Source organism: Palaemon carinicauda, chromosome 1 (assembly GCF_036898095.1).
Source record: "Palaemon carinicauda isolate YSFRI2023 chromosome 1, ASM3689809v2, whole genome shotgun sequence".
In the NCBI taxonomy this organism is placed as follows: domain Eukaryota; kingdom Metazoa; phylum Arthropoda; class Malacostraca; order Decapoda; family Palaemonidae; genus Palaemon; species Palaemon carinicauda.
Genome location: NC_090725.1, coordinates 18,214,592 through 18,240,994, shown reverse-complemented (window position 1 = coordinate 18,240,994; position 26,403 = coordinate 18,214,592). Strand labels below are relative to the sequence as shown.

Below are 26,403 nucleotides of genomic sequence, written 5' to 3'. Positions count from 1 at the left end.
AACATTAGTGAAGTTAAGTTATGCACGAGCTTTGCTTTCTTGATTGTATATTCTTAATTTTATGCTTCTAAATTCTGATATTTTTAACAATTGTAAAATTAAAGAATTGCGCAGAATTGCAGGAAGGAGTGTGTGATAAATCTAAGTCTAATTGCGCATTATGAGGTCTTCGGAAATCTAATATTATCATTTTCATGTCATTGGAAATTGTCGTTTTTATAAGAGATCTCCATTCAATAGACTAATGAGGTCTTCCAGTTCGAGATTTCTTTGGATCCACTCCCAATTTCAATATGAAATTCCCTCATTATACTCAACACATCATCTTAATGGAATGGAGTAACATATCAGTTAAGCAAATGAATGAAGAAAACATATATGTATCTGAATTAAGTATTCAACAGTAACCAAATGTTGTGTATAATGGCATAAAATGTTGAGCAAAAAAAAAAAAAAATACAAAATTGAGACGAGAGAAATGACACTAAATCTGAAAATGTCGGAGATATGAACATTTTTTTTTCCAAAGGAAGTATAGAAATACATCAAATGCCAAGTGGGGCAACAATAGAATATTTTTATCTGACACTTAATCAATGAGAGCTACGAGTTAGAGTAAAATTGCTCCACAGGCGAAGATATCAAGTTCTCAAGAATAACTCTACATATAAAGAGAAATGACACCGTCCCATTGTAAAAAAAAGAAACTTTTGCAAAACCTCCAACGTTTGTTCCGATTTGTTTTCTTGAAGTAAAAAGTATTTCAACAAAGTCGAGAAGCATTGCAACGTTTGGCCCTTTTTTTCTATTCTATCAAAATTCATTGAAATCAGATAAGGAAGAATAGCGTGAGCAATCCTTTTCTACCATTGAATATTGGTAATAGGCCAAAATGGAATAAAGATATGTCATTTAATGGCTCAATTCTTGTTACTAAGAGAAATGACCTTACAATAAAGGTAAGGTCAACAGAACCATGAAAATAACCGAAGAGGTCGCTACAGTACACATGCATATCATCAGCAAGCATTAATTCACACACAAATAATAATAGGCTACTCATTCACACAGCATGGCGTATATTTTACTGGTTAAACAGTCTCCTAATCAAAGTAGAATTATATGGACAAATTCTGACTCTTATCCAATCACAGGCACAGAGTTATATTTACTGTACTCAAGATATAGATATAACCTAGTAGAATATCGGGAGAAGCGATAAGCCATGAAAAATAACTTGAAATCGTTAGCATAAGTCAACAATAACACAGTTATAAGAATTTCCTCTGAAACGACTGTATCAACAGGGTAGGTATGCATATGCTTTCACATATTTCTTTAGTGATTTAGAACCTTTTTTTCTGAAATACAAAACTGTTGCACATGATTAACGCTAATCTTCTACAGTTGATTCAGCCAGGTTTTGACCTTTTGTGATATAAAAAAAAAAAAACTCTTGAGGGTTGCAGAAGTTTTACATATTCTGGCATAAATGCTGGTACATCAGAATACCGATAAAGTGGAGTAAAAAAAAAATTACTGTGGTACTTGGATTCACTGAAGAATTCAGATGTTGCTTACCCTTACACGCAACCGTGAAGAGGAATGTTTTGTGATGGATTTTTCATGTTAACAACAGGCTCAACCTCTCACAGGGCGATGTTCTTTTTCCAGTCTTCGGATTGTTGCTATCATCCCTTTGTGGAGCATTGGCCATGAATTAGAAGAATCACTATTGCCATCTTTGGTGAATGCTAGGTAAGACTTGGGGTTATTGGCTAGATTAAGGAAGAAGGAAACGAAAAGGCAAGTTAATCTTTTCGGCCTGGTATTCTAGTTCCTAGACGAGTGTCCTAGTTACAGAAATGGGAAGAGCTTGTTTGATAACCAGTCTCTGTAAAGGGAAAAGAAAGTGGCTAGAGAATTGCTACTTGGAAATAAGTGAGTAGTTCTTTAACTTATTTTGTGTTAGAAATGAAGAAATCTGTACAAGTGATACTGGAAGCAATAACTCTCAGGTAGAGAGAGATATGAGCGAGGAATCGAAAGTTACAACTTTCAGGTTAATGTGTTTTCAACATTAATTCTTTCCAACAATATGGAATGCCTCTCGCGACAAAAGACTAAGATCATTGGCATATTCATACATATTCTCCTGAAACGTGGATATATCTTTTAGTCAGTTAAAACCTATTCATTAGACTTTAATCTACCTACATAGTAGGTTCACCTGCATCGCCACAAGGATCTTTGACTTTGACACTCATCTCTCTTACGGGCTGCCCTTATAAGCAAGAGACCGTGTCTTGCTAAAGGCAAGGCGTTCTTAAATGAACGAACGAACGCCACAAGAACCACTCTATATAATCACCATCAGCTGATGAATCGTGCCAAATCTAGACATGACTCCACGATCTTTAATAAATACTTTCTTTTATAGTAGCTTGATGAATCTAAAGAGGTGGTATTTCTCCTATGTTCCTCTTCTAATAATTCACATTGGCGGAGTTATGCATTTAAATTAGGAATATAACAACGATATGTTTTTGTCGTTTCTCGACGGCTACTCCCTTTTACAGATATATATCTATATCTATATATATATATATATATATATATATATATATATATATATATATATATATATATATATATATATTTATATATATATATATATATATATATATATATATATATTTATATATATATATATATATATATATATATATATATATATGTATACATATATATATGTATACATATATATGTGTATATATATATATTTATATATATATACATACATATATACATACATACAGTGTCTATATGTATGTGTATACCATTATTTATATATATATATATATATATATATATAAATCATTATTATTATTATTATTATTACTTGCTAAGCTACAACCCTAGTTGGATAAGCAGGATGCTACAAGCCTAGGGGCTCCAACAGGGAAAATAGCCCAGTGAGGAAAGGAAACAAGGAAATAAAAGAAGTAATTAGCAGTGGAAGGCCACGGTACAGAGGCCATGTCACTGCCCAAGACAAGAGCAAAATGAGTTGATTTTGGTGTGTCCTCCTAGAGGAGCTGCTTACCATAGCTAGAGTCTCTTCTACCCTTACCAAGAGGAAAATGACCACTGAACAATTACATGTATATTTGTACATATATATATATATATATATATATATATATATATATATATATATATATATCAATGTATATGTATAAATATATATATATATAAATATATATATATATATATATAAATATATATATATATATATATATATATATATATAAATATATATATATATATATATATATATATATATATATATATATATATATATACATTAAACACATACATATATACACTGTATGTGTATATATAAACATATACGTTAAACACATACATATATATACTGTGTGTATCTTTATATATATATATATATATATATATATATATATATATATATATATATATATATATATATATATATATATACACACGTTAAACACATACATATATACACTGTATGTGTGTATATATATACAGTGTATATATGTATGTGTATACCGTATATATGTGTATATAAGGGATTTTGAGAGACGCGAAAAATCTATTTTTGGGTGAGATGGCCATGTCGTCCTGATGGAAGTTCCTATAGGGTAGCTTCCTAGGGTATATTACAAATACGGCGATATTCCCAGAGAATTTACCTTAAGGTACCAGAATTCTAACTCTTGGAGCGAGTATCCCTCGTGAAAGGGATATCGCGACATATCAGAGGACGTATTCTTGACACGCCACATGGCAATCTACACCCCGAACAGAGATTACGTATCGCAGGGGTCAATTGGCAAGAAACGAAATCGGGAAGAAAAAGGGGGAGCCGCTTCCAAGGCTCCCTATCTCCCGTTTCGTAAGCGTGCCTGGCGCCAATCCTGGCGCCATCTGTATTCCTTGTAGCGTACACGAGGTGCTACAGATACTGTATGTAGGGAGGGGTCCTACAGCCCTTTTTTAGAAAGGGAAGGGCGGGTCCATCAGGACGACATGGCCATCTCACCCAAAAATAGATTTTTCGCTTCGCTCAAAATCTGTTTTTTGGGCTCAAGCCATGTCGTCCTGATGGAAGTGTACCAGAGCATTACTGTATCTGTGGATTCTCAGAACGTGCCGTACTCCCCGGAAGTAATTTTTCCCCGGTCGACTAGACCTAGAGACCTAAGATGTTACAGTTATACATCTTTTCAGCTAACTATAAACCATGTTAGAGCTTCCTGCTCCTTACAGGGAAGAGTCCTACTGGGCTCTGGAAAAGTCTCGAAGAGTACATATACCTATGTATGAATACCAGGCAAGCTAATATAGTGGTCTCACCCTATATTAAGTAAAGCATAGTTTGTAAAGAACCACTGCGTCAATATGAAATATCGACCAGTTATCCGCACAATACTTGTATTGGACAAAGGTTTATATCCGCATAGGAAGAAACTAGTAAAACCGCCCTCGTCCCCTTATGGGACGAAGTCCTCCCGTTAAGGGAATCACAAACCAATGCAACATAGCTTGCATAAAGGAACAATTCTATTAGAATTATCCCAGATAAGGTACATAGAATGAATGCTCAATTATACCAATAAATTGACACAGGCGAAAGAGACGCAAGGTTCTCAAGAACAAGTTTATTGACAGACAATAAATAGACAGGTTAACAACCATTATATATATATATATATATATATATATAAGAAGAGGATAACCCAAAACTTCAAGCATAAGTATGATAGTAAACAGAACTTGTTTATCTGAAAGAAAAAACATTAAATGCCACTTTTTAAGATACCGAGGTATCAAAGTCATAAAAGTCTGTATTACAAATCAATCACATTAGCGTTAGAAACGCTCGGCACACATGTCTGCACTTATGCTAGGTTCACCTTTGGAAATGGAACAGTCTATATGGGCAACTCAGTGCCCTCATTTAGTTTGTAGTACAGTATGTAACTACACACTCACCCTGGAATTAATCGTCCCAATTAAAACCACTGTTCCTCGCAGAGTTAAACAGTAGGGTTAACGACGCGACCCACTGCTACCACAGATCTCTTTAGTTCCTCTACTTGCTTCGCATAGTGGCGAAAGAACACTCTGGAAGACTTCCAGCCAGTGTATGAACGGAGATGTTCAAAATCCATACAATTAAAGAAATTTAAGGATGAGGCAACTTTCCTCGGATCGTGACCTGCGGGTGTACTGTCAGGATCCGATCTGCAAATAAAATATGTGATTTTCGCTCTGAGTTGATTCAGAGATAAATTTGAGCCTGATGTTTCTCCCCTGAATAGTTGACCACCCCTGAAGTCTGAAGTTCTATGAAGATAGACCTTTAGGCATTCTACTGGACATAGAGATGCATCTTCTTTCAGAGGGCAGATTCTCCAGGGACCCCACCTGTTGGTGGGTAACTCATTCTTGGCGAGAAACGTAGGATCCGGAAACAGGTTCAGTTCTCCCCCATCCAGGAACTGAACACGACCTGCCTCTCTCGAGAGGGCTACGATCTCACTAACCCTGGCCCCGGACGCTAGTGCAAATAGGAAAATAACTTTTTGTGTCAAATCCTTTAACGCACACTCTTAATTGCTCAACAGAGAAGCGAAATGAAGAACTTTGTCTAAAGACCATGAAATGAGCTTTGGAGGTGCTGAAGGTCTGAGCCTAGCGCAGGCTTTCGGAACTTTATTAAAGATCTCGTTACCTAGGTCGACCTGGAAGGCATATAGAATGGGTCTTGTCAAAGCAGACTTACACGCTGAAATCGTGTTAGCTGCCGATCCTTGACCATGGAGGTGAATGAAGAAAGATAAGCAGAAGTCTGTCGAGATCTCCTGCGGATTCTTCGCCTTGACAAAGGCCACCCATTTTCTCCAAGATGACTCATATTGCCTTCTAGTAGATTTGCACTTATATTCCTCTAGGAAGTCTATGCTGGCTTTCGAAATCCCGAAACGCTTTCTCACCGCTAGGGAGAGAAAATCATGAGCTGCAGGGTCCGGGTTTTCTGTAATGAAGCGCAGACAGTCGACTTCTGGACTCTCTGGGTCAGAACTGGATGTGGTAGCGGTACAAACTTCAGCTGTAGTTCCAATGCCAGGGGGAACCACACGCTGTTCGGCCACTTGTGGGCCACTATTGCCGCTACCCCCTTGAAGGATCTCAGTTTGTTGAGGACCCTCAACAGAAGGTTGTGAGTAGGGAACAGATAAATCCTGGACCATCTGTTCCAGTCGAGGGACATCGCGTCCACTGCTTCCGCTAAGGGGTCCTCGTACGGGGACACGTACAGGGGCAACTTCTTGTTGTCTTTCGTCGCAAAGAGGTCTATCTGCAGTTCTGGGACTTGATTCAGAATGAAGGAGAATGATCCTGCGTCTAAGGAACATTCCGACTCTATCGGTGTGAACCTGGATAGAGCGTCCGCTGTCACATTGCGGACTCCTTGAAGGTGAACTGCCGACAGGTACCACTTCTTTTCCGCCAATCGGAAAATGGCCAACATCACCTGGTTGAGAGGTGGTGACCTCGATTCTTGTCGATTCAAGCATCTCACAACTACCTCGCTGTCCATCACCAACCTTATGTGGATCGAGTGATGCAGGGAGACTTTCTTTAAGGTAAGGAGCACTGCCATAGCTTCTAGAAAGTTTATGTGAAAGGTCTTGAATAGCTTGGACCAAGTCCCCTGGACTTTTTTCCGATGAGAGTGACCTCCCCATCCCTCCTTTGAGGCGTCTGAGTGAATCGTCACCGACGGGGGAGGTGGCTGAAGAAGAACCGACTTCTTTAGATGTCTGGCTTGGGACCAAGGCCTGAGAAGAGTACGTAGCCTAAGCGGAACTGGTCTTCTCAGATCTCTTCGCGCGTTTGATGCATAACTTCCTCAAACTCCGGTTGCATCCTTTAGCTGTGCTCTTAGCACTGGGTCTGTCACCGAAGCAAACTGGAGAGAGCCCAGTACCCTCTCCTGTTCGCGTCTTGATATCCTTTCGGAATCTAGAAGTCTCTTGACAGAACCCGCTATCTCCTTCCTTTTCTTCGCCGGGATGGAGAAACGGTGTGACAAAAGGTCCCAGTGGATTCCCAGCCACTGGAACTTTTGAGATGGAGAAAGTCGAGACTTTTTTCTGTTGATCTTGAAGCCTAGGTACTCTAGGAACTGGATCACTTGACTGGAAGCTTGCAAGCATTCTGTCTCGGATGCTGCCCACACCAACCAGTTGTCCAGGTAGGCTACTACCTGAATTCCCTTTTGGCGTAATTGTTTGAGAGCTACGCTCGCAAGCTTCGTGAAAATCCTTGGGGCTATGTTTAGCCCGAATGGCATGGCTCTGAAGGCGTATAGTCTTCGTTGTAGCCTGAACCCTAGGTAGGGGGAGAGTCGACGGCTGATTGGAATGTGCCAATAGGCGTCTGACAAGTCTATAGAGACGGAATATGCCCTCTTGGGCAGTAAGGTCCTTATGTGTTGCAGTGTTAGCATCTTGAATTTGCAATTCACTATGAACTTGTTGAGTGGCGACAAGTCCAGAATGACTCTGAGCTTTTCCGAGTCTTTCTTGGGAACACAAAACAGCCTTCCTTGGAATTTGATGGACTTCACCTTTCGGATCACATTTTTCTCCAACAGTTCTTGAACGTACTCCTCCAGAACGGGGGTGGAGTGTTGGAAAAACCGAAGGCACGGGGGTGGAGTGCTGTACCAGCTCCAGCCCAGTCCATTCTTGAGTAGGCTGTGGGCCCAGGGATCGAAGGTCTATTGATCCAGAAATTTCAGAAGTCTCCCTCCTACCGGTATCATCTCACTTGGACTGCCGTCCCGAGGTCTTGCCTCCCTGACCACGACCACCCCTGAATCCCCTTCCCCTTGAGGGGCGCCTAGACGAGCCTCTGGCTGCTCCTCTAGGCTTTGCTCGAAAGGAAGAAGACTGCCCTTCGAACGTTGGGGTGAATGCCGTGGACTGTGTCGACACAGCCTGGGGTACCCACTGAAAAGTGGTCGGGGTTTGTGCCACCATCTGGGGCACTGAAGGCAATGGCAATTGCAGTTGCTGTTGCTGTCTAAAAGGCTTGGCTGGCCGAGATGGTAGCCTAGTCCTCATAGTCTTCCTCTTTGGTTGAGGACCCTCATCCTGGGAAGACTTTCTTTTGATAGCCAGGCCCCACTTCTGGAGAAGGTTTCTATTCTCCAAGGCGGCCTTATCAACAACTTCTTTGACCAAATCGGTAGGGAAAAGGTCTTTTCCCTAAATGTTGGAGGAGATTAGTTTCCTTGGCTCGTGCCTCACCGTAGCCGAGGTGAACACGAACTCCCTACAAGCTCTCCTCGCCTTGACGAAGCCATAAAGGTCCTTCGTCACTGTGGCCAGATGAGTCTTGGCCACCACCATGAACATTTCATGGACCTTGGGGTCACTTGCCATCGTCTCAAGAGTAGTCTAAAAAGACATTGAGGCAGCCAGTCTTTCTTTTGTCTCGAATTCTCTTCGCAAAAGAAAGTCAGACAGCTTAGGGAGGTCCTCGCCGAACTGACGTCCGGCAATATCAGCCTCCAACTTTCCAACTGAGAACGTAAGATGGACGTCCTTCCAGTCTTTGTGGTCCATAGGCAGGGCCAGCGACAAGGATTTACACTCCTCCAGGGAGGGGTAAGGCTTGCCGGCCTCGACTGCTTTTAGTACAGCCGCAAACCCTTTCTGTAAAAAGGGGAAGGCTCTAGCAGGAGAGGACACAAAGGAAGGGAGCTTCTTGCTCAATGCAGCTACCTTTGAGTTAGAGAAGCCCCTCTCTTTCATTGAGGATGAAAGTAGAGCTTGAGCCTTAGCATGGTCCATCACTATGACCTCCTTCGGCTCTGTCTCCTCCTTTGAAGCTGGTTCCTTCCTCAGCCGGACATAACAGTCCGGATATGATGCCTTGCTGGGCCAGAATTCCACCTCCTCTAGGGGAACTGAGCCCAGCTTATCCGAGATGACGATCTTTCCAGTTGTCATCGGCATGTGCTCAGCATACCTCCATGGGTTAGCATCTGAGCACAAGGGAAGGTCTTTCACATTGAGCCTTTTCTGGGGCCCATGTGATTCTGCAAGGCTCTGCATCCGCAGTTCCATTGCAGCCGCCTTCTCCTGATTCTCCTTCTGCATCTGTTGGATCATTCCAACAATAGAAGAGAGGGCCTGTCCCAGCTCTACTGGGAGACCGGCCGATGTTGAGGGAATAGGCTCCGGGATGTGAACCGGAGTAGCCGACACCTCGTCGACCTCTTCCTCTACAACGTCTGGGGCTTGAACTTCATCCTGGGCTTCTGCCAGGAGGTCTTCCTCCAGACGCTCGTCCACGTCAGACATCCTGTCATCTAACTGGATGTCTTGCATCGCGACCGCGACTTCAGCATCCACCTGGATCTGAACTTGGGGGATCTCCTCTTGAGGCTGGGGAATCACTGCATCAGCTGATGCCTTAGAGAAAAGATACGCCCTCATCTTCTCACTTGGAAGATAAGGTCCAGAGGTGTTCTTCTGGAAGCCCCTTACCAAGGTACGAAGCTTCTCCCTTGCTATATCCCTTGATTCCGCCGTCCTAGGGGAATCAAAGGCCTCAGTAATCAGGTTAGTGCACACAGTACATACCTGAGGGTCCCAATACCGGAGATCATCCTTGGAGACAGCGCATGCTGCGTGTCTCCTACAAAACTCATGTCCACAGAGGTTCTTGCTGCGGACGTTGCAGAAAACACTTCCGCACTTCGGAGGGTCCTCCTGTAAAGAGAAGAAATTTCCATGAGTATCAAGTGAACTATGTATCACTGGATATGCATAGTATAGCATAACAATTCAGAAAGGAAAGACACACACTTGTGTTTCCCTCACAACCCATTGTTGCAGCCTTCCAGATAATAAAATCGAATGGTTAATCTCTTCTAGAATAACCAATGCAAAGTTTCCGGAGGAAACAGGTGGAGCTCACACCTAAACAATGATTTTGAAATCCTGGATAATAGACAGGAAAGAACTCACTTTCCTATCTGTAGGGCAACAGCAAAGGGCTGTGCAAGAAAACACAAAAGTGTTAGAACACACAGTGCTGTACCAAAACCCATACTATAGTTTTCTTCTTACAGTATATGTTATACTGAAGAATACTGGTACAGTATAGGAGGTTATGTGCCGGCCGGCACTTGCCGGCCGGCACACACCATAACTAGCTTTAAAGTATACTACATAACAGCTATAAGGCGGCAGAACGCTGGTTCAAATGCATGTGCCGGCCGGCAGTAACTGCCGGCCGGCAACAGCCAATGTCGGTCGGCAATGACTGCTGACCGACCACTACACAAGGTAGTACCCGGCTGCCGGCCACACTCTTAGCGACCGGCAGACAAGGACTGACATTAGCCAGCCGGCAAAGGTACAGGACCGATGCCAGCCGGCAGCAAAAGAACCAGAGGACTACAACCGCCCGGCTGCCGGCCTCATAGGCCGGCAGCCGGGTCGGGTACAGCACTAGAAGAAAAACAGAATGGATGCCGGGATAAGAGTGTACACTACCTCCAAGCCCGGCAATCCGAAAGAGTGCATATAAGGAAGGGGAGAATCTAATTCAGGCTTCCTGACCAATGCCGTCTGACTCTGCAGGCAGGCATGGATGAGGGACCAAGGGAGGTCCGGGCAGCACTCAAAACAGAAGACCCTTGCCGGCCGGCAAGAGACTGAGTCAATTCCACATCCTAACCTATTCTAGGTCCAGATGTAGAATGACGTACAGTACTGTAATGGCTAGGCCATTACGGAGATAGAGGGGAAGGGACAAAAGAGGGTCCTACCAACCTTGCTTTAGTGACGGATCACCCAGAGCCAAGAAACTCATCTTAGCCTAAGGGAGATCCAAGGGGGGAGGCCAGCAATACTTGCCAGCTCCCAGAGCACCAAAGCAAGGAAGGTGTTGCTACTCCCAGGGAAAGAAACTTATCCTCCCCCGAGAACAGCAACAAGGACTAGTCTGGTAGATCAGAAAAGAAGGAATCATCTCGTACAGAAACCTTCGGTAGTGACCTAAGGAGGCTAAGCCTCCTATGTCTGTGTCAGGCCAGCGAGGGAGACTCTACCCCAAGCCAGACAAACACAGACTCAGACTAAAAAACTCTGTTGTTCTGTCCCTCTTGAAACCAGACTTACTGGAACAGGAAGGTACAGTAACACCCCAGTATAGTTTTATCGAAAATTAATTCAGATAAACCACTTAGGGATAAGCCCAAGGCTTAAACAGAGGGAAAGGGATTGCATACCTTCTCCGAAGAAAAGAGAGCAACCGGGGAGTATGAGAAAGTATACTAAGGCTCCATAAGCAACTTAGCCTAGGCACCAAGAGAATCGATTACCTAAATCACCGAAACTCACTCGTATACTATTTTGGAAATATTCAACATAATCTTAAATGTATAAAACATAGCCTAAAGCTTCAATAAAATTTTAATACACTCGGAAAAACCAAAATCATGCATGAAGTACTAGGACCAAACGACTAGGCTACATGGCCTAGCGTTGGCCAGAATTGGCGAATACTTCGCCAAAATAATACTAAAGCACGAAAGGAAATCCTATGTAACGCTAAATAGCTAAAATTTATTAAAGCAAAACAACCGGGAATGTTGCTCTGACTAACTAAACTTATACCTAGCGAGCGACAGCGTCCATGACGCCTCCGGTAGGCTACGGCTCTTGTAACAAAGATTAAACCTATTAATCACTTAAAAAATTACCAAGAGCCTACATTTATACATAAAAGGCATGGTACTCAACTTATCAGAGGCCGACGAAGTTGGAGAAGCCATGAAAAGTAGAATAAATCCAAGATTTGCGAGAAACACAGGAAAAAACACCAAGTTGTTAAGCTACGCAAAAAGGAATACAGATGGCGCCAGGATTGGCGCCAGGCACGCTTACGAAACGGGAGATAGGGAGCCTTGGGAGCGGCTCCCCCTTTTTCTTTCCCGATTTCGTTTCTTGCCAATTGACCCCTGCGATACGTAATCTCTGTTCGGGGTGTAGATTGCCATGTGGCGTGTCAAGAATACGTCCTCTGATATGTCGCGATATCCCTTTCACGAGGGATACTCGCTCCAGGAGTTAGAATTCTGGTACCTTAAGGTAAATTCTCTGGGAATATCGCCGTAGTTGTAATATACCCTAGGAAGCTACCCTATAGGAACTTCCATCAGGACGACATGGCTTGAGCCCAAAAATACATATATATACATATATACATATATGTGTATACCGTAGTAGGTAGTTGGTAGTAGGTTGGCCAGGGCACCAGCCACCCGTTGAGATACTACCGCTAGAGACTTATAGGGTCCTCTGACTGGCTAGAGAGTACTACATTGGCTCCTTCTCTCTGGTTACGGTTCATTTTCCCTTTGCCTACACATACACCGAATAGTCTGGCCTATTCTTTACAGATTCTCCTCTGTCCTCATACACCTAACACCACTGAGATAACCAAGCAATTCTTCTTCACCCAAGGGGTTAATACTGCTCTGTAATTGTTCAGTGGCCACTTTCCTCTTGGTAAGGGAAGAAGAGACTCTTTAGCTATGGTAAGCAGCTCTTCTAGGAGAAGGACACACCAAAATCAAACAATTGTTCTCTTGTCTTGGGCAGTGCCATGGCCTCTGTACCGTGGTCTTCCACTGTCTTGAGTTAGAGTTCTCTTGCTTGAGAATACACTCGGGCACAATGTTCTAAATAATTTCTCTTCCTCTTGTTTTGTTAAAGTTTTTTATAATTTACATAGGAAATATTTATTCAAATGTTGTTACTGTTATTAAAGTATTTTATTTTAATTGATAATTACTTCTTTTATTTCCTTGTTTCCTTTCCTCACTGGGCTATTTTCCCTATTGGAGCCCCTGGGCTTATAGCATCCTGCTTTTACAACTAGGGTTGTAGCTTTGCAAGTGATAATAATGAAAACAATAATAATAATAATATTAATAATATATACATATATATATTCATATATATATATATATATATATATATATATATATATATATATATATATATATATATATATCTTGTTAGTTCTATACCGTTTATAGCTTTTTCCTGGAGAGGAAAGGCATAAATTTCTTACCTGGTTCAGTCTCTCCCCTTATCACGCTTTTCTGTGCGACCTTTTCCATGACACAAAGTGGGTTTCTCCGATAAATAGGTTTCGGATTATCTGATTTATTTTTCCTATTTCCTTCCTATGTTATGGTCAGTCTTTCTTTCCTCTCTGGCGATAAGTATTTTCTTCTCTAGTTTCCCCTGACCATTTTAACAAATATACTAATATTGTTGCGACCAACGAAAATTTATAGTTTTGTGATAAGCAACATTCTTGCATTTTGTAACCGTCTTTTGATAATAATAATAATAATAATAATAATAATAATAATAATAATGATAATAATAATAATAATGATAATAATAATAATAATAATAATAATACCTTCATCGCTTAGTCCTTCTTTTTTCAAGATTTTAATCTCATATGCAGTACAATATAAGAAGAATCATATTTTATCTTTGAGGTGATTCACACACGATTCAGTACTATATAACATACGTTACAACACTTATAATTAAAGACAAAACATGTTCTATCAATGAAATTTGATGCTATATCACTTACAAATCATGTAGCGCATATTGTATTACAGTACATATTTTACTTATTACACAGCACAAACTATATATTTATTTTCTTGTACATCATCAAATATATTTGTTAGAAATAAAAAAAAAAAAAACTGCTTCTTCCTCTCCATGTGAAATTTAGCTCAGCCTGTAGCACACATAATAGATTTCCCTCCAGCCTCGTAAATCATTGTGACAGTTTGCTGTGGTTTTGTCAATCCTCATACTCGTCCTGTCGGTTCCCCTTTAAATTATTACCAGGTTTATTTATGACTTATTATTTTACTCTTTATTATCCTTAAACAAATTGTTGATTTTTCTTCTTCAGGTTCAAGGCCCTCCTTTGCCTGAGTGATCCTTTTTAAAACCCCTATAGTGATAAGTTCGTCTTTGTTTCAAATGTTTTTATTTTACCCGATTCACTCGTTTTATTATTAATTTGTAAATCTTTAGATATGTTGCATTTCCACTCGGTTTTTTTTTCTCCTTTTATATTTCTTTGTATTTAGTATTTGTCCTTCGGCATTGATGAGTAAGGCTGTCGAAACGTCGTATGTACATCATAATCAAGTCTGGAATGTGGAATCCGATAGTTAGTAAATTCCACATTTTCTAACGAAAAAAATGTTTTCTTATAATACAACAATAAACGTCGTGAGTAAACGTATATTTTATTCAATAGTTTTCCAATAAATAAATACGTATTTTGTGCTCTTAAATTTCACGTGAAATTCTTGGTGTCATTATTATTATTATTATTATTATTATTATTATTATTATTATTATTATTATTATTATTATTATTATCATTATTACTTGCTGAGCTACAACCCTAGTTGGAAAAGCAGGAATGCTATAAGCCCAGTGACCCAACAAGGAAAATAGCCCAATGAGGAAAGGAAACAAGGAAAAATTAAATACTTTAAGAACAGTAACATCATCTAAATAAATATTTCCTATATAAACTATAACAACTTTAACAAAACAAGAAAAAGAGAAACCAAATAGAATAGTGTGCCCGAGTGTACAACTGCAACTTTTGATTCAGTAAGGCTTTGGACTATGTGGATTTAGATTAATGAGCCTAGGTTTGGCATCGTTCTAGTTTTAGAGAATATTTCTTTCATAAAACTAACAAATTAAAATCAGTTTCCGAAGGTTTCATGCACCGAAAAAAATGAAATTAGAAAAATATGCTTATTAGTTACACAATTTTGGAAAACAGCTCAGAAAAGAATATTATGCATACACTATTCAAAGACATGCTGCAATTTTATAGTGTGGAATTGAATGAAATTCCGATTTATCAAAGTACATAAACTGTGTCTCGCTACCGCTGTTTATTTATAAGAATCCATTAAATGAATTGATATAGACTTAATATGCAGGATATCAATGAGCAGTCTCGTGTGATGGAGCATCCATCATAATTTTCAAATAACTTAATTCATGAAACACCGAAATATTCATTAGCCCAGTAAAACATGCTAGTGAGTAACCAATGCGCAAACAACCCTGGTAAATTAAGAGGAAATAATCTTTCACTCTAAACTACTGTAGACCATCTTGTAAAAATCAAAGGCTTTCATCGTCTGTGACATTACTAATTATATTTCTTTATTTGCCTACTTCCTGCCTTTTGTGAAACCAGTATTAAGAATTTAATATATATATATATATATATATATATATATATATATATATATATATATATATATATATATAAACTGTATATATATATATGTAATTATGTATATATATATATATATGTAATTATGTATATATATATATATATATATATATATATATATATATATATATATATATATATATATATATATATATATATATATATATATATATACTGTATATATACATATATAGATATATATATATATATATATATATATATATATATATATATATGTAATTATGTATATATATATATATATATATATATATATATATATATATATATATACATATATACATACTGTATATATATGTATATATATATATATATATATATATATATATATATATATATATATATAAACATAGGTTTGTGTTTGTGTCATAGGTTAGATTTATAATACTGGTTTCAAAAGACTGGTAATTTAGAAATAATAAAATAACATATGAATGTCACAGACGATAAGAACCTTTTATTGGGATATTCATGTGTGTACGTATTTATATATGTACGTTTTCTTTATTTCATGCGAGTAACCGGCTGTGATAGTAATTTTTACTGGCTCCTTAAATGTCAGTGTTTTTTTTTTTATCCCAGTTACCAATTGGTGTAACAGAACATTGCTCTCATAAAGAGTTTTTTCATCTTGATTTTCTTCTTTGGTCAAACAGCTTCCTCTCGGGGGACCTCGTAAGACTCGCAACACAATATTTTCAACATATAGCCTTCGGAAATCAGCATTCCACGGATATAATTGTATTTCTACTATACCTTTTCGTCTGGGGTCAAGTTTTGGATTTTTTTTTTTTCATGCTAATGCTCTGCCTAATTTTTGGACTCTTCATTATTGAAGAAAGTCTATTTTGTTTCCAATACGTAGAAAATACCAGATTCCATTTGACTTCTTTTTTTAGATAAATTATTAAAGAAATTTTAATCTGGTTCGTAATACTTTGAAGAAGCATTCCAACATATTTCGCCTCTTATCCTATACAAACGGAATTGGAATCATAAAATGAATATACTCATTAAGGACAAACTCTTTAGAGAATTACTGCGATGGTAAGTACTTGAAAGGGTAAAGTAAATAAAGGATAGGAAAAAAGAAAAGAAAGGAAAGTATTTTTTTTTCTTTTTATAGCGCGAGAGAATTACTGAAGTACGATAAGAACTTCTCAAGTTTGGTACTTAAGACTCTTGCGTTTTCCCGTACTTCTGACCTTTAAGGAGAACCACAGACTACATTTACGTTTTTAAGACCACACCAGAACCATTTAGAGTATACCTTTTTCTGTTAGGGAAATCTTTTCGTTAGGTTATAAACATACACACACCCTTATATAGTATATATGCACACAGAGACATGCTTGCAATATATATAAATATGAATAAATAAATATTTATATATATATATATATATATATATATATATATATATATATATATACATACATACATATATGTGTGTGTGGATGTGTATCGGTATATGTGCTTGACGTGTTTGTTCTTCAGTATTGTGAATGTGTGTATGGACGTTCTTGTAGTTGTATTTCTATTAACTAAATACCCTAATGTATTTTAAGTAGAGAGAGAGAGAGAGAGAGAGAGAGAGAGAGAGAGAGAGAGAGAGAGAGAGAGAGAGAGAGAGAGAGAGAGAGGCTTACCTTAAGCAGTAAATGGTTTTGGGACCTTTCCTTATGCCACATATATTCATTTTATTATAAATAGCTCTATCCCCAATTCATGACATTATATGTTTACATAATGCTTAACTTTCGCCTTAATATCTCGTTGCAAGTTTCTTGAAAAACGTATCATTGATGTATATGATTCTCTTCCTCATTTCATGAACGAGGATATTTCTTTTTTACTGGATCTTCCCAGGCTATAAAGCATGGTAAATCGAAGTTATGTTTTTATCATCATAGCAAAGGATCACCAATCTCAAATGTCCTCTGCGCAATTTCGCGACCCCTCTCTCAGCCTTGTCGTAGAACCTCTTTCCGAAAACATATCCGCAGAACTTTCCATTCCCATTTAGTTCGTGCCTACCAATAACCCTTATCTAGAACGACCTTCCTTTCATGTTCGACGAAACCAACCATGCACACACCCGTTCCCTTCCACAAGTATTCTCTTTCAGTCTCATTCTTTTCCATCCCTAGACCTTATATGTCCATTAAATCCTCAAACTAACATATTTGCACTTTTAGTTTATAACATCATTATGCAACATACACTACACTTTACCTAACGCTATACTTGAGCAGTCCCAGACACAATAGATGCTCATTTTGATATTACACATTCTTCCCTTTAACATTTGTATACCAAGAGTCAAAAAATCCTGTTTTTGCTCAAATAAATAAGCCATCTTACATTTCGTCTCACTCAATTCATTCGTTGTCTCTCTTGTCGGAGAGTTTTGCTCCTGCATCAACTTTCCTTTCACATGATTCTTGTATTGCTCCATCCATAACCATTGAAAACATAGAGACATGAAGCACCCATAGTTCAAACTTAATCTTACAGCAAACAAATCCCTCTCGAATTCATAAAATGTATCACATGACTCATTCCTTCATGAAAACTTTAAATCATTCTCAATAACTTATCTTCTGCACTTCCCAATGCCCGTCTACTAATTCCATCTTTAGCATTCTTCTCCCAACAGTCTTTTGATTGCGTAAATTTCTTACACGTAATTATACTATCCACCTTGCATAGCATAATAAACAATATGCTATTACATTGGTTATAGTTATCACTACCAAATTTACCTTAGCAGAGTGGAACAATTATTCCTCATACATATTCTATTCAGATCCATTCCCTCAGCCATATGTTCCTCAGAAACCTTTGTAAGCCACTCAATCGCACCTTCCCACAGCATTTACCTTGTAATCCTTTCAACTTTTGGTGTGTTTTTTTGTTTCAGAACCTTCGATTGCCCACTTTACGTCTTAAACAGTCATTTTACAAAAAAAAAAAAAAATTCAACTTTATGCTACATCTTCTCACCTTTTAAGTATGACATCTTTTTTTATCATCCAGATTCAACGATATTTCCATTTAAAAACTTTTATTGTGATATTAATTTGTTTATTAAACTTTCTCTCAGCATTTACTTCTCTATAGTCCATATTCTAAAGCATCTATTAGGTTTTTCTCTCACATTATTTTACAGTACTTTCTTTATCTTTATGTTTGCCGTGCAGTGATTTTCTCTTTTCTCTTGCAGCTGTTTCTCAAATAGCCTTTTTCTTTCAGGTAAATCTACTTCTCCTCATCCTTACACACACGCATTCCATCTCTCTATATAATTCTATTATAAAATTCTACAGACTCCACATTTACTCATTCTACCACTGCCTTTAACCCTAGCATACCATTTTTCCATTTTTTCCTTCCTTCTATGTTCCTTTTCCTTGAATTTTATCAAGCACAATTGTCTTAATTACATTTACAACCACATTTTCTCCCCTTCCCTCCAGTTTACATAATCATAATGTTTGCTTCAACTAAATGATGATTAACTATGCCTCAATCAGGTCTTTTCTACCATTAGAGCGTCCAAATTTGCTTTTGTATCTATCCTGCATTAATATATAATATAAAGGACACTTTTCCTCATTATCTTCTCTTTCCCAAATATACTAATAAAGATTCTTCTTAGGAAAGCATGTATTTGCAGAAATTAAGCTTCTTTCCAGCGTTTCCAGGACTCTTCAGTTTCACATGCTTATGGTACTTTATTCTAAACAACAATGTCATTTTTTTCTCTCTCTCCTAACTAAGCATTAAAATTCCTTAACAAAATCTTGCTTTTGTTCTCTAAACACAGCTTGGTTGGAATCTTCTAAAAATATTCTCCATAAATTGTTTTCCATTCCTTGATTATGAATATTGATTTCAGAACAGTTTCCCTGCTATACAAAGTTTGCTTATGTAGTCATTGAAGTAACACATTTGTATTATTTTACCTATCACCAAAGTATTCCTGCCATTTATGAACAATCTCCAAGCTATACACCTTTCAGTTATAGCTGATACAATCAAACTTCATTCGTACTCCTCGACACACGACATCCTATTTTCAGTTAAGGTTTCATGGTATGTTTTAATATCTACCTCATACAGAGAATGTTTCAAGCCAGATTCCTTTTAAGGGATGTTTTCAACCCAATTGGTGCTCCAGGGATGATTCGAACTCTGAGTCGATGTGCTTAAAAATGCTGATTGGAACGGCAACGTTGTAGAAAGGAGTAAAAGCTAACGACAAATAATCACAGATTGATAAGAAAGAACACCAACTGGAACATAATTCAAAATCATTCTGGAAGAATAGAAAATAAAAACTGTAAACTGTGTCGAGTGTGTGTGAGTATCACTGTGAATAACGCATTTGAATAGAGAAGGGCCAGCCTTACAAGTCAAGTGCTGCCTTATTTCAAAAAGGTTGGTTGATCAGTGAATACGACGTGCAAAACGCTTATCTATATACTGAGTTACCTCCATGAATTACCAATAAATACATTAAGTTTTCGATAAAACAAAAATTTGGAATTGCGGGAATAAAGATTTAGTGGTTGCCGTAAAACTTTAATTTCTATTCATAATAGGGAAAAGGAGGGTGGATGACATCATTGAAGTTAAAAAGACACCCTATTTGGACTCTTATTTGCTGCGTGTATATCAAGTATTATGTGGTTGTGCATGGAGCACTCAGATGAAAAACAAGTGATTCTACACTGATAAGTTCAATTATGTATATAATTTCTAATCCTCCAAAACTATCCATGGCTGACAAAATTTCTGCAAAGAACAGCAATCGAGATATAAATAGTAAAGTAAGACTTTTTTGACCAAAACAAAAATTTGAAATGAAATTGTGAATGGGAAAAGGTCGATGGAATTAAGTAAATCACATCTGATTTGAAAGAAAGACTCCATTTGGCAGTAGGTTATTTTTTTTTTTTTTTTTTTACGTAATAATACAAGTTACATGTTTTTGTGGGCGACTAATGATAGACAAGACTCTAATAACGTTACAAGGTCACACAAACAAATTTGAACCAAAGGGTCAGAATTTCCACATCCCGAGGATACTTTGCCACGATTCTCGTACTACGTGAAACTCCTGTGGCAGCCCAACCTCCTTTATTAAACAAATTTCCTAATGGTGTCCGCATCAAAGACAACTTATTCACGAGAAGATGGCAAAGTACAAAAAGTAATTCTTTGCAGAAGTCGCCTTGGGCGCTTCTCCCACTCAACTTTTGATCTCTCAACTTACGACATGCTTCCCCAAATCTCCGCAGGTCAGAATATCTCAACCTAACTCAAGGAATTCTTTCTTAACCTTATCAGCAAGAAGAAGGGATTATCTAACGGTGTTTGCAGCGATCATTCCTTCTCCAGCTGCACTTCCTTTATATCCTTCTACTTAACCTCTGGTCCCATTTCCTTTCATCCATCTTGCTGTCCAACCCCTGTAACTTTTACTTGATAGTATAAATTCTTGGATTTCCTCAGTTTATCTTAGACACTGAAGGCTCCAGCACTCTCATATAGTTGAGAGAGAGAGAGAGAGAGAGAGAGAGAGAGAGAGAGAGAGAGAGAGAGAGAGAGAGAGAGAGAGAGAGAGAGAGAGAGAGAGAGAGAATATAAGTTTTATTCAAAGATTTTGTGAAAAGGTTAATGCAAAGAATGATATCACTGTTATTATATTGATATTATGGATGTTTTTTTTTTCGTGTTTAGGAACGCTGGCTGTCATGAATTGCATAAAAGAAAAAGAGAGATAGGTGTAATACATTTCAATTCATTCTGTTTGGGGTGAAAACTCGTATACAATTGATACTGATGATCGTTCATCCATATGATACTTAAATAAAGATACTCTTTCATTTCAGAGTCGTGTCTCATAGCTATGTCCACTGTACCAGCTTTAGCCTACCACGTTGGGTGAGTGTTAACTTTTATTTAGCAAAAAATGTTGTTTTTTTGTTTTGTATTTTGTGGTGGAGGTTATTCATATATTCATACTCTTGCACTGCTTATTATTACCTCCCCCAATGGAGTTGGAAGGAGGCTATGTTTTCGCCCGTGTTTGTGTTTGTTTGTGAACCTCTTCCTGACCCCATTTTCAATCGTAGAGTAATGAAACTTGCAGAAATTAATTATTATATAGAAAGCTGGACATTGTTAAATTTTAGGTCATAGGTCAAAGCTCAAGGTTACGCTCAAGCAAAATGTCCAATTCACGTAATCAGCCATAAGTCCGGACATCGTTGTCACAAAGACTTCAAACTTGGTTCATATTTGAGGGTATGAAAATCCACGCCAACCAATTCATGTTCAGGTCAAAGGTTAAGGTAAAGAAATAAACTACCGCGGGAGAGGTGTGCGCTCTACTGGGTGCCCTTCCAATTAATATTATTACCTTCGCCAACGAAGTTGGAAGGAGGTTATTATGATTATTATAATTATTATTATTATTATTATTATTATCATTATTATTATTATTATTAGAATACAAAGAACTATCATGTTCTGACAATTGCAGGATATAAAAGTTTCCTTGATATGTAGATTCTTTTAAAGTCTGATTTAATAACAATTTATAATATTTTAGTTTTCAAGGTTCCCTGCCCCTTCATTAGTAGCCCTCGAATGATACAGACTTCTTTAAGGTTATAAGAAAATATTTTTGAAATATCTAAAATTTGAAGGTATTCTCGTTTCCGCATTATTATTATTATTATTATTATTATTATTATTATTATTATTATTATTATGCTGATGATGATGATGATGAATGTTTTTTTTTTGCGAATAGAACTTTTTTTTCTAAGTTATCTTAACTTGACATGTCACTCATTAGGAACCTTAATCTATTATGAAGCATTTATACTCGACAACATAATTTTTGTAAAATCTTTCCCTTCATTGTTTTGGTATATATCCACCTTTCCCCATCATTCATTATTCATATATTTTTGAGCAATCAAAAGACGACGTGATGGTTATAACAGAAAATTGTATTTTATGTAATTTTTTTACTCTTAAATCTTGATTGTTTCTTGTCGTTTATATTTTCTTAAAATTTTGATGGAGAAAATGTTTAAATATTAATTAAAACGCGAATTATAACTAGATATTTGCCTTTCCTTTAAAAAAAAAGTTAAGATATTACGTTAATTTCAGGCATCATCTAGAAATAATGAAGCTTTCAGAGTTTTCTAGCTCTGAGAGACCTCGAGGTCTTTTAATTGTTGGTGGCAGCCTTCCGAATTCTGTCATTTTTTTTCTGCGGGGTGCTTGTAGTCTCGCAGAATTTTTGCTGCGTTTAAGGGAATCACTTTGCAACGTTTTACTTACTTCATTAAAAACTTTATTTTTTTTTATTTAATAACACCTCCTGTCTAGCTATAGCTGATGAAAATCTCATTAGGTGTCAATAACAGTCTTGATGGAGCGTAATATGACCCCAGATACCATATTAAAGGGTCCTGGGGTGTGATGCGACTCTCAAAGGCAACGAACATTAAGGCACTGGTAATCCACTGTATGCCTGAGGTTTACACGATTTTGTTCAGTTGGCCTATATGCAGGTACAGGCTGGATGTCACCTTTCCTAATGTCTTTATTGAGTTGCGCTTTCAAATCCTCTTCCCAGTGCCTCCCTACGTGAGGCGGGAGTGACAGGCATATGATATGGCTTCGGGTGTCAGGTGGATGTGATGGGGCATCCCCACCATCCCACGGAGGAGCTCCCTGTAAATGTTAAAGGTTAAGATAAAGAAGCAATGCTGCAGCCCCTCTTTCAGTGAGAAAGCATTCACCTTCACAGGGAAATAAGATGATCAGGGGAAGGATAGAGAGGCACTAATGGTGAACGTCGTGCTGCCAGAGTATGAAATCTTTCTGTAAGATATCATTGGTATGTTGTGGAGAAATTTCTTGTACAGTAATCCGAGTTCTCTACACGCAGTTAATTAGAGAAAACGCCTTTGCTGATTGTATGATATACACATCTCATGTGATTCTACAGGGAATCAATTTTAAACTCTTCAGATGGATGTTGACAATATCCTACAGGCCAGCTTGATACTGCAAGGGTGCAGGCATAATGCTGGGAGATGACAGATGGGATAGTTTGGTGACATATACCTCGCCACCCGTATCAAGAACTCCTAGGTTAGACACAAGCTTTGGTAACCACAACAGCATTTGTTACCATGGATGTCGAAGCTGTCTCCCTTAATTCCGTCTTTTGTTTTTGTAGAATATCAAATAGCATCCCCAGCATCACAGGGAGGGCCTCCATGGAAGTGTTACAGCTTGGGAACAAAAAAATGTTGCTGCAGCCACTCTTTCAGTTAGGGAGCATTGGCCTCTACAGGGAAATATTGCGAGGGTGGTAGAGAGACATTAGCGGTGGACGTCGTGTTCTCAGAATATGCAGCCTCTTTGCTGTGTATCTTCGAGGTATGTTGGGGAAATACCCAGTTAATGAGAGAAAACTTCTTTCCTGATTGTATGATAAACACATCTTGTGTGATTCTACAGTATACATCATATGGATGTTAGCAATATCCCACAGGTCAGCCTAATGTTGCAAGAGTGCAGGAATAATGTTAAGAGAAGATAGAGGGTACAGTTCGATGACAATTATCTGGCCACTGTAACAGAAAGTGCCAGTCTAGCCACAGATTTCTACTCTCACTATGTGCAAGTATGACCTCAATCATTGGTTGGAACCAAGGGCGTCACTGGCTTCTAAAATGTGGGGGGGACATTGACAGGCGAGGCTGGCGAGCGCAGCGAGCCCTCACAGCTGGGGGGTCCGGGGGGGGGGGGCGCTGTAAGCCTCCCCGAGAAATATTTTTAATTTATTACCTTTTTTGGTGCTTTTAAAGGCACCTGAGCAACATATTTCAGCAAAATACAAGACCTGTATCCTGCCTGAATTCTTGTTATAAGCCTTTTAATTTTGTATCTGTCTGTCAAGTTATACAAAATAATTTTAGTATTTCTTAAATTCATTGGCCAAACATGATGACATTAAAGCTTTGAGCATGAAGTATTACCTTAGACCCTTTGTAATGATTAAGATATAAACACTATTATATTACTTGAAAATTTTAATAAAGCCTGATTAAATCAACATGCATGGTTTATTAAATGATTAATTCACATTATATAAAAGCAAGACTCATGTTGTTTCATTCAAATAAGATTATTATCATATCATTTAAAGTATTAAGACGAAAAATAACCTGTGTCAATCTTAGCAATTTTGTTAGTCAGAATCTACCAAAAATGGTCCTTCGTTTGTCTTCTGCTCGGATGAACTCCTCAGCAATCGCCTGTGGACTTAAGGTAGCTAGACGGTCACGATGTACATCGCAAATCATGAGGTGGTTAAGGCGTTGCTGACTCATACTGCTACGTAACCATGTCTTCAATCGTCTGAGAGCACTGAATGACCTCTCAGCTGTGCAGGAACTTGCTGGGGAGACAAGTAAAAGGCGTAACAATGCTTCTACCTGAGGAAACATTCGGCGAACTTCTGGTACCATATATGCGAAGATCTTTCTATAATCTTCAACTGTTGACCCCTTAAACTGGTTGTGGAAGAAATCGAGTTGCTGATTCAGAGATTCATTGAGTTCTGGATACTTAGTGATAATTTCTGGCTTATGTGTCCCAGTCAACAGTACTGACGATAAATCTTGATACTCGGTGAGATCAGTGGAAGTGAAGTATTCTTTAATGTTCAGTACGGTAGCATCAATAACACTGAAGAACTCAACTCGATAAAACTCTTCAGCTGAGTCATGACAGTAGTTAAAGGCAAATCCTAATCCTTGGTCTAGCCTCTTTGGTATTTTTTTCTTTCTTGGAAGAGGAATTGCGTCTAGGTCACACAGATGGAGCTTCTGTTCTGCTTCTTCAAATAATCTCTTGAATTTGTGCTCGCATCGAAGTGACTGTAGGCTCTTTATGGTAACCTCTGCAGCTTCTAGCATTCCAGATACTGTCAATTTTGATCCTTGTAGGCTCTTGTTGAAGTTTTCTAGACATTGAATAAGAGGAAGTGATCCATATAATCCAAGTAGACATTCCCCTGAGGACAAACATTTGTACAAACCTGCTGCTCGGGATGCAGTTGTTGACCCTAACTCCTTTGCTGCCTCCTGGAGGGCAGCCAGTACATCAGGGTAATCATCTAATACTGCTTTCACTGCAGCATATCGTGTAAGCCACCGTGTAGGACATATTGGCTTCAAACTTGTTGGTGAAGGAGTGTTGAGATCATCTGTGTGAATATTAAGGTACATATGTTTGAACTTTCCTGAACTTCTGTAGAGGGTGCCTAGCTCTTGAAGGTTGTCTAAAGCATTTTTTTGAAGAGAGAATTTGGTATGGCCTTGCTGATAATTAGGTGGGTAACATGAGCTCCACAATGCACATACAGAGCTAGTGGTTGCACCTTCTTTATCTCTGCCTGACAGCCTTTATATTTTCCTGACATGTTACTGGCACTATCATATGTTTGAGCCCGGAGGTGTTGAATTGGTAGTTGAAGATATATAAGCGTGTCTTGCAGCATTTTACTAAGAAACACTCCTGTAGTTGCCGACACTTGGTACAATCCTAGCAGCTCTTCATGAACATTGAGTTTGTCATCGACATATCGCACACACACAGCCTCCTGTTCATTGCCTTGGATATCTTGTGTTGACATTTGATTAACATCATTACAGATTTCTCTAACTACAGCATTGGCCATTGTCTTCAATATTTCATTTTGGATTGGAACAGAAGTATATGAAACTTTGTTGGACAACCATACTTTAAGCTTTTTGTCATCCTTAGCCCTCAATTGCAAAAGTTTTGCAAAATTACCCTCTGAGGTTTCATGACCTCGGATGGCAAGGC

The 26,403-nt window shown here is 38.2% G+C and overlaps 1 protein-coding gene across 1 annotated transcript; it reads right to left on the bottom strand.

The window, feature by feature from the left end:
- Positions 1–24,764: 24,764 nt before the first annotated feature.
- LOC137620947 (zinc finger MYM-type protein 1-like) lies at positions 24,765–25,802 on the bottom strand. Its single transcript, XM_068351647.1, has one exon. The coding sequence runs from the start codon at positions 25,800–25,802 to the stop codon at positions 24,765–24,767; it is 1,038 nt and encodes a 345-aa protein (XP_068207748.1).
- Positions 25,803–26,403: the final 601 nt, after the last annotated feature.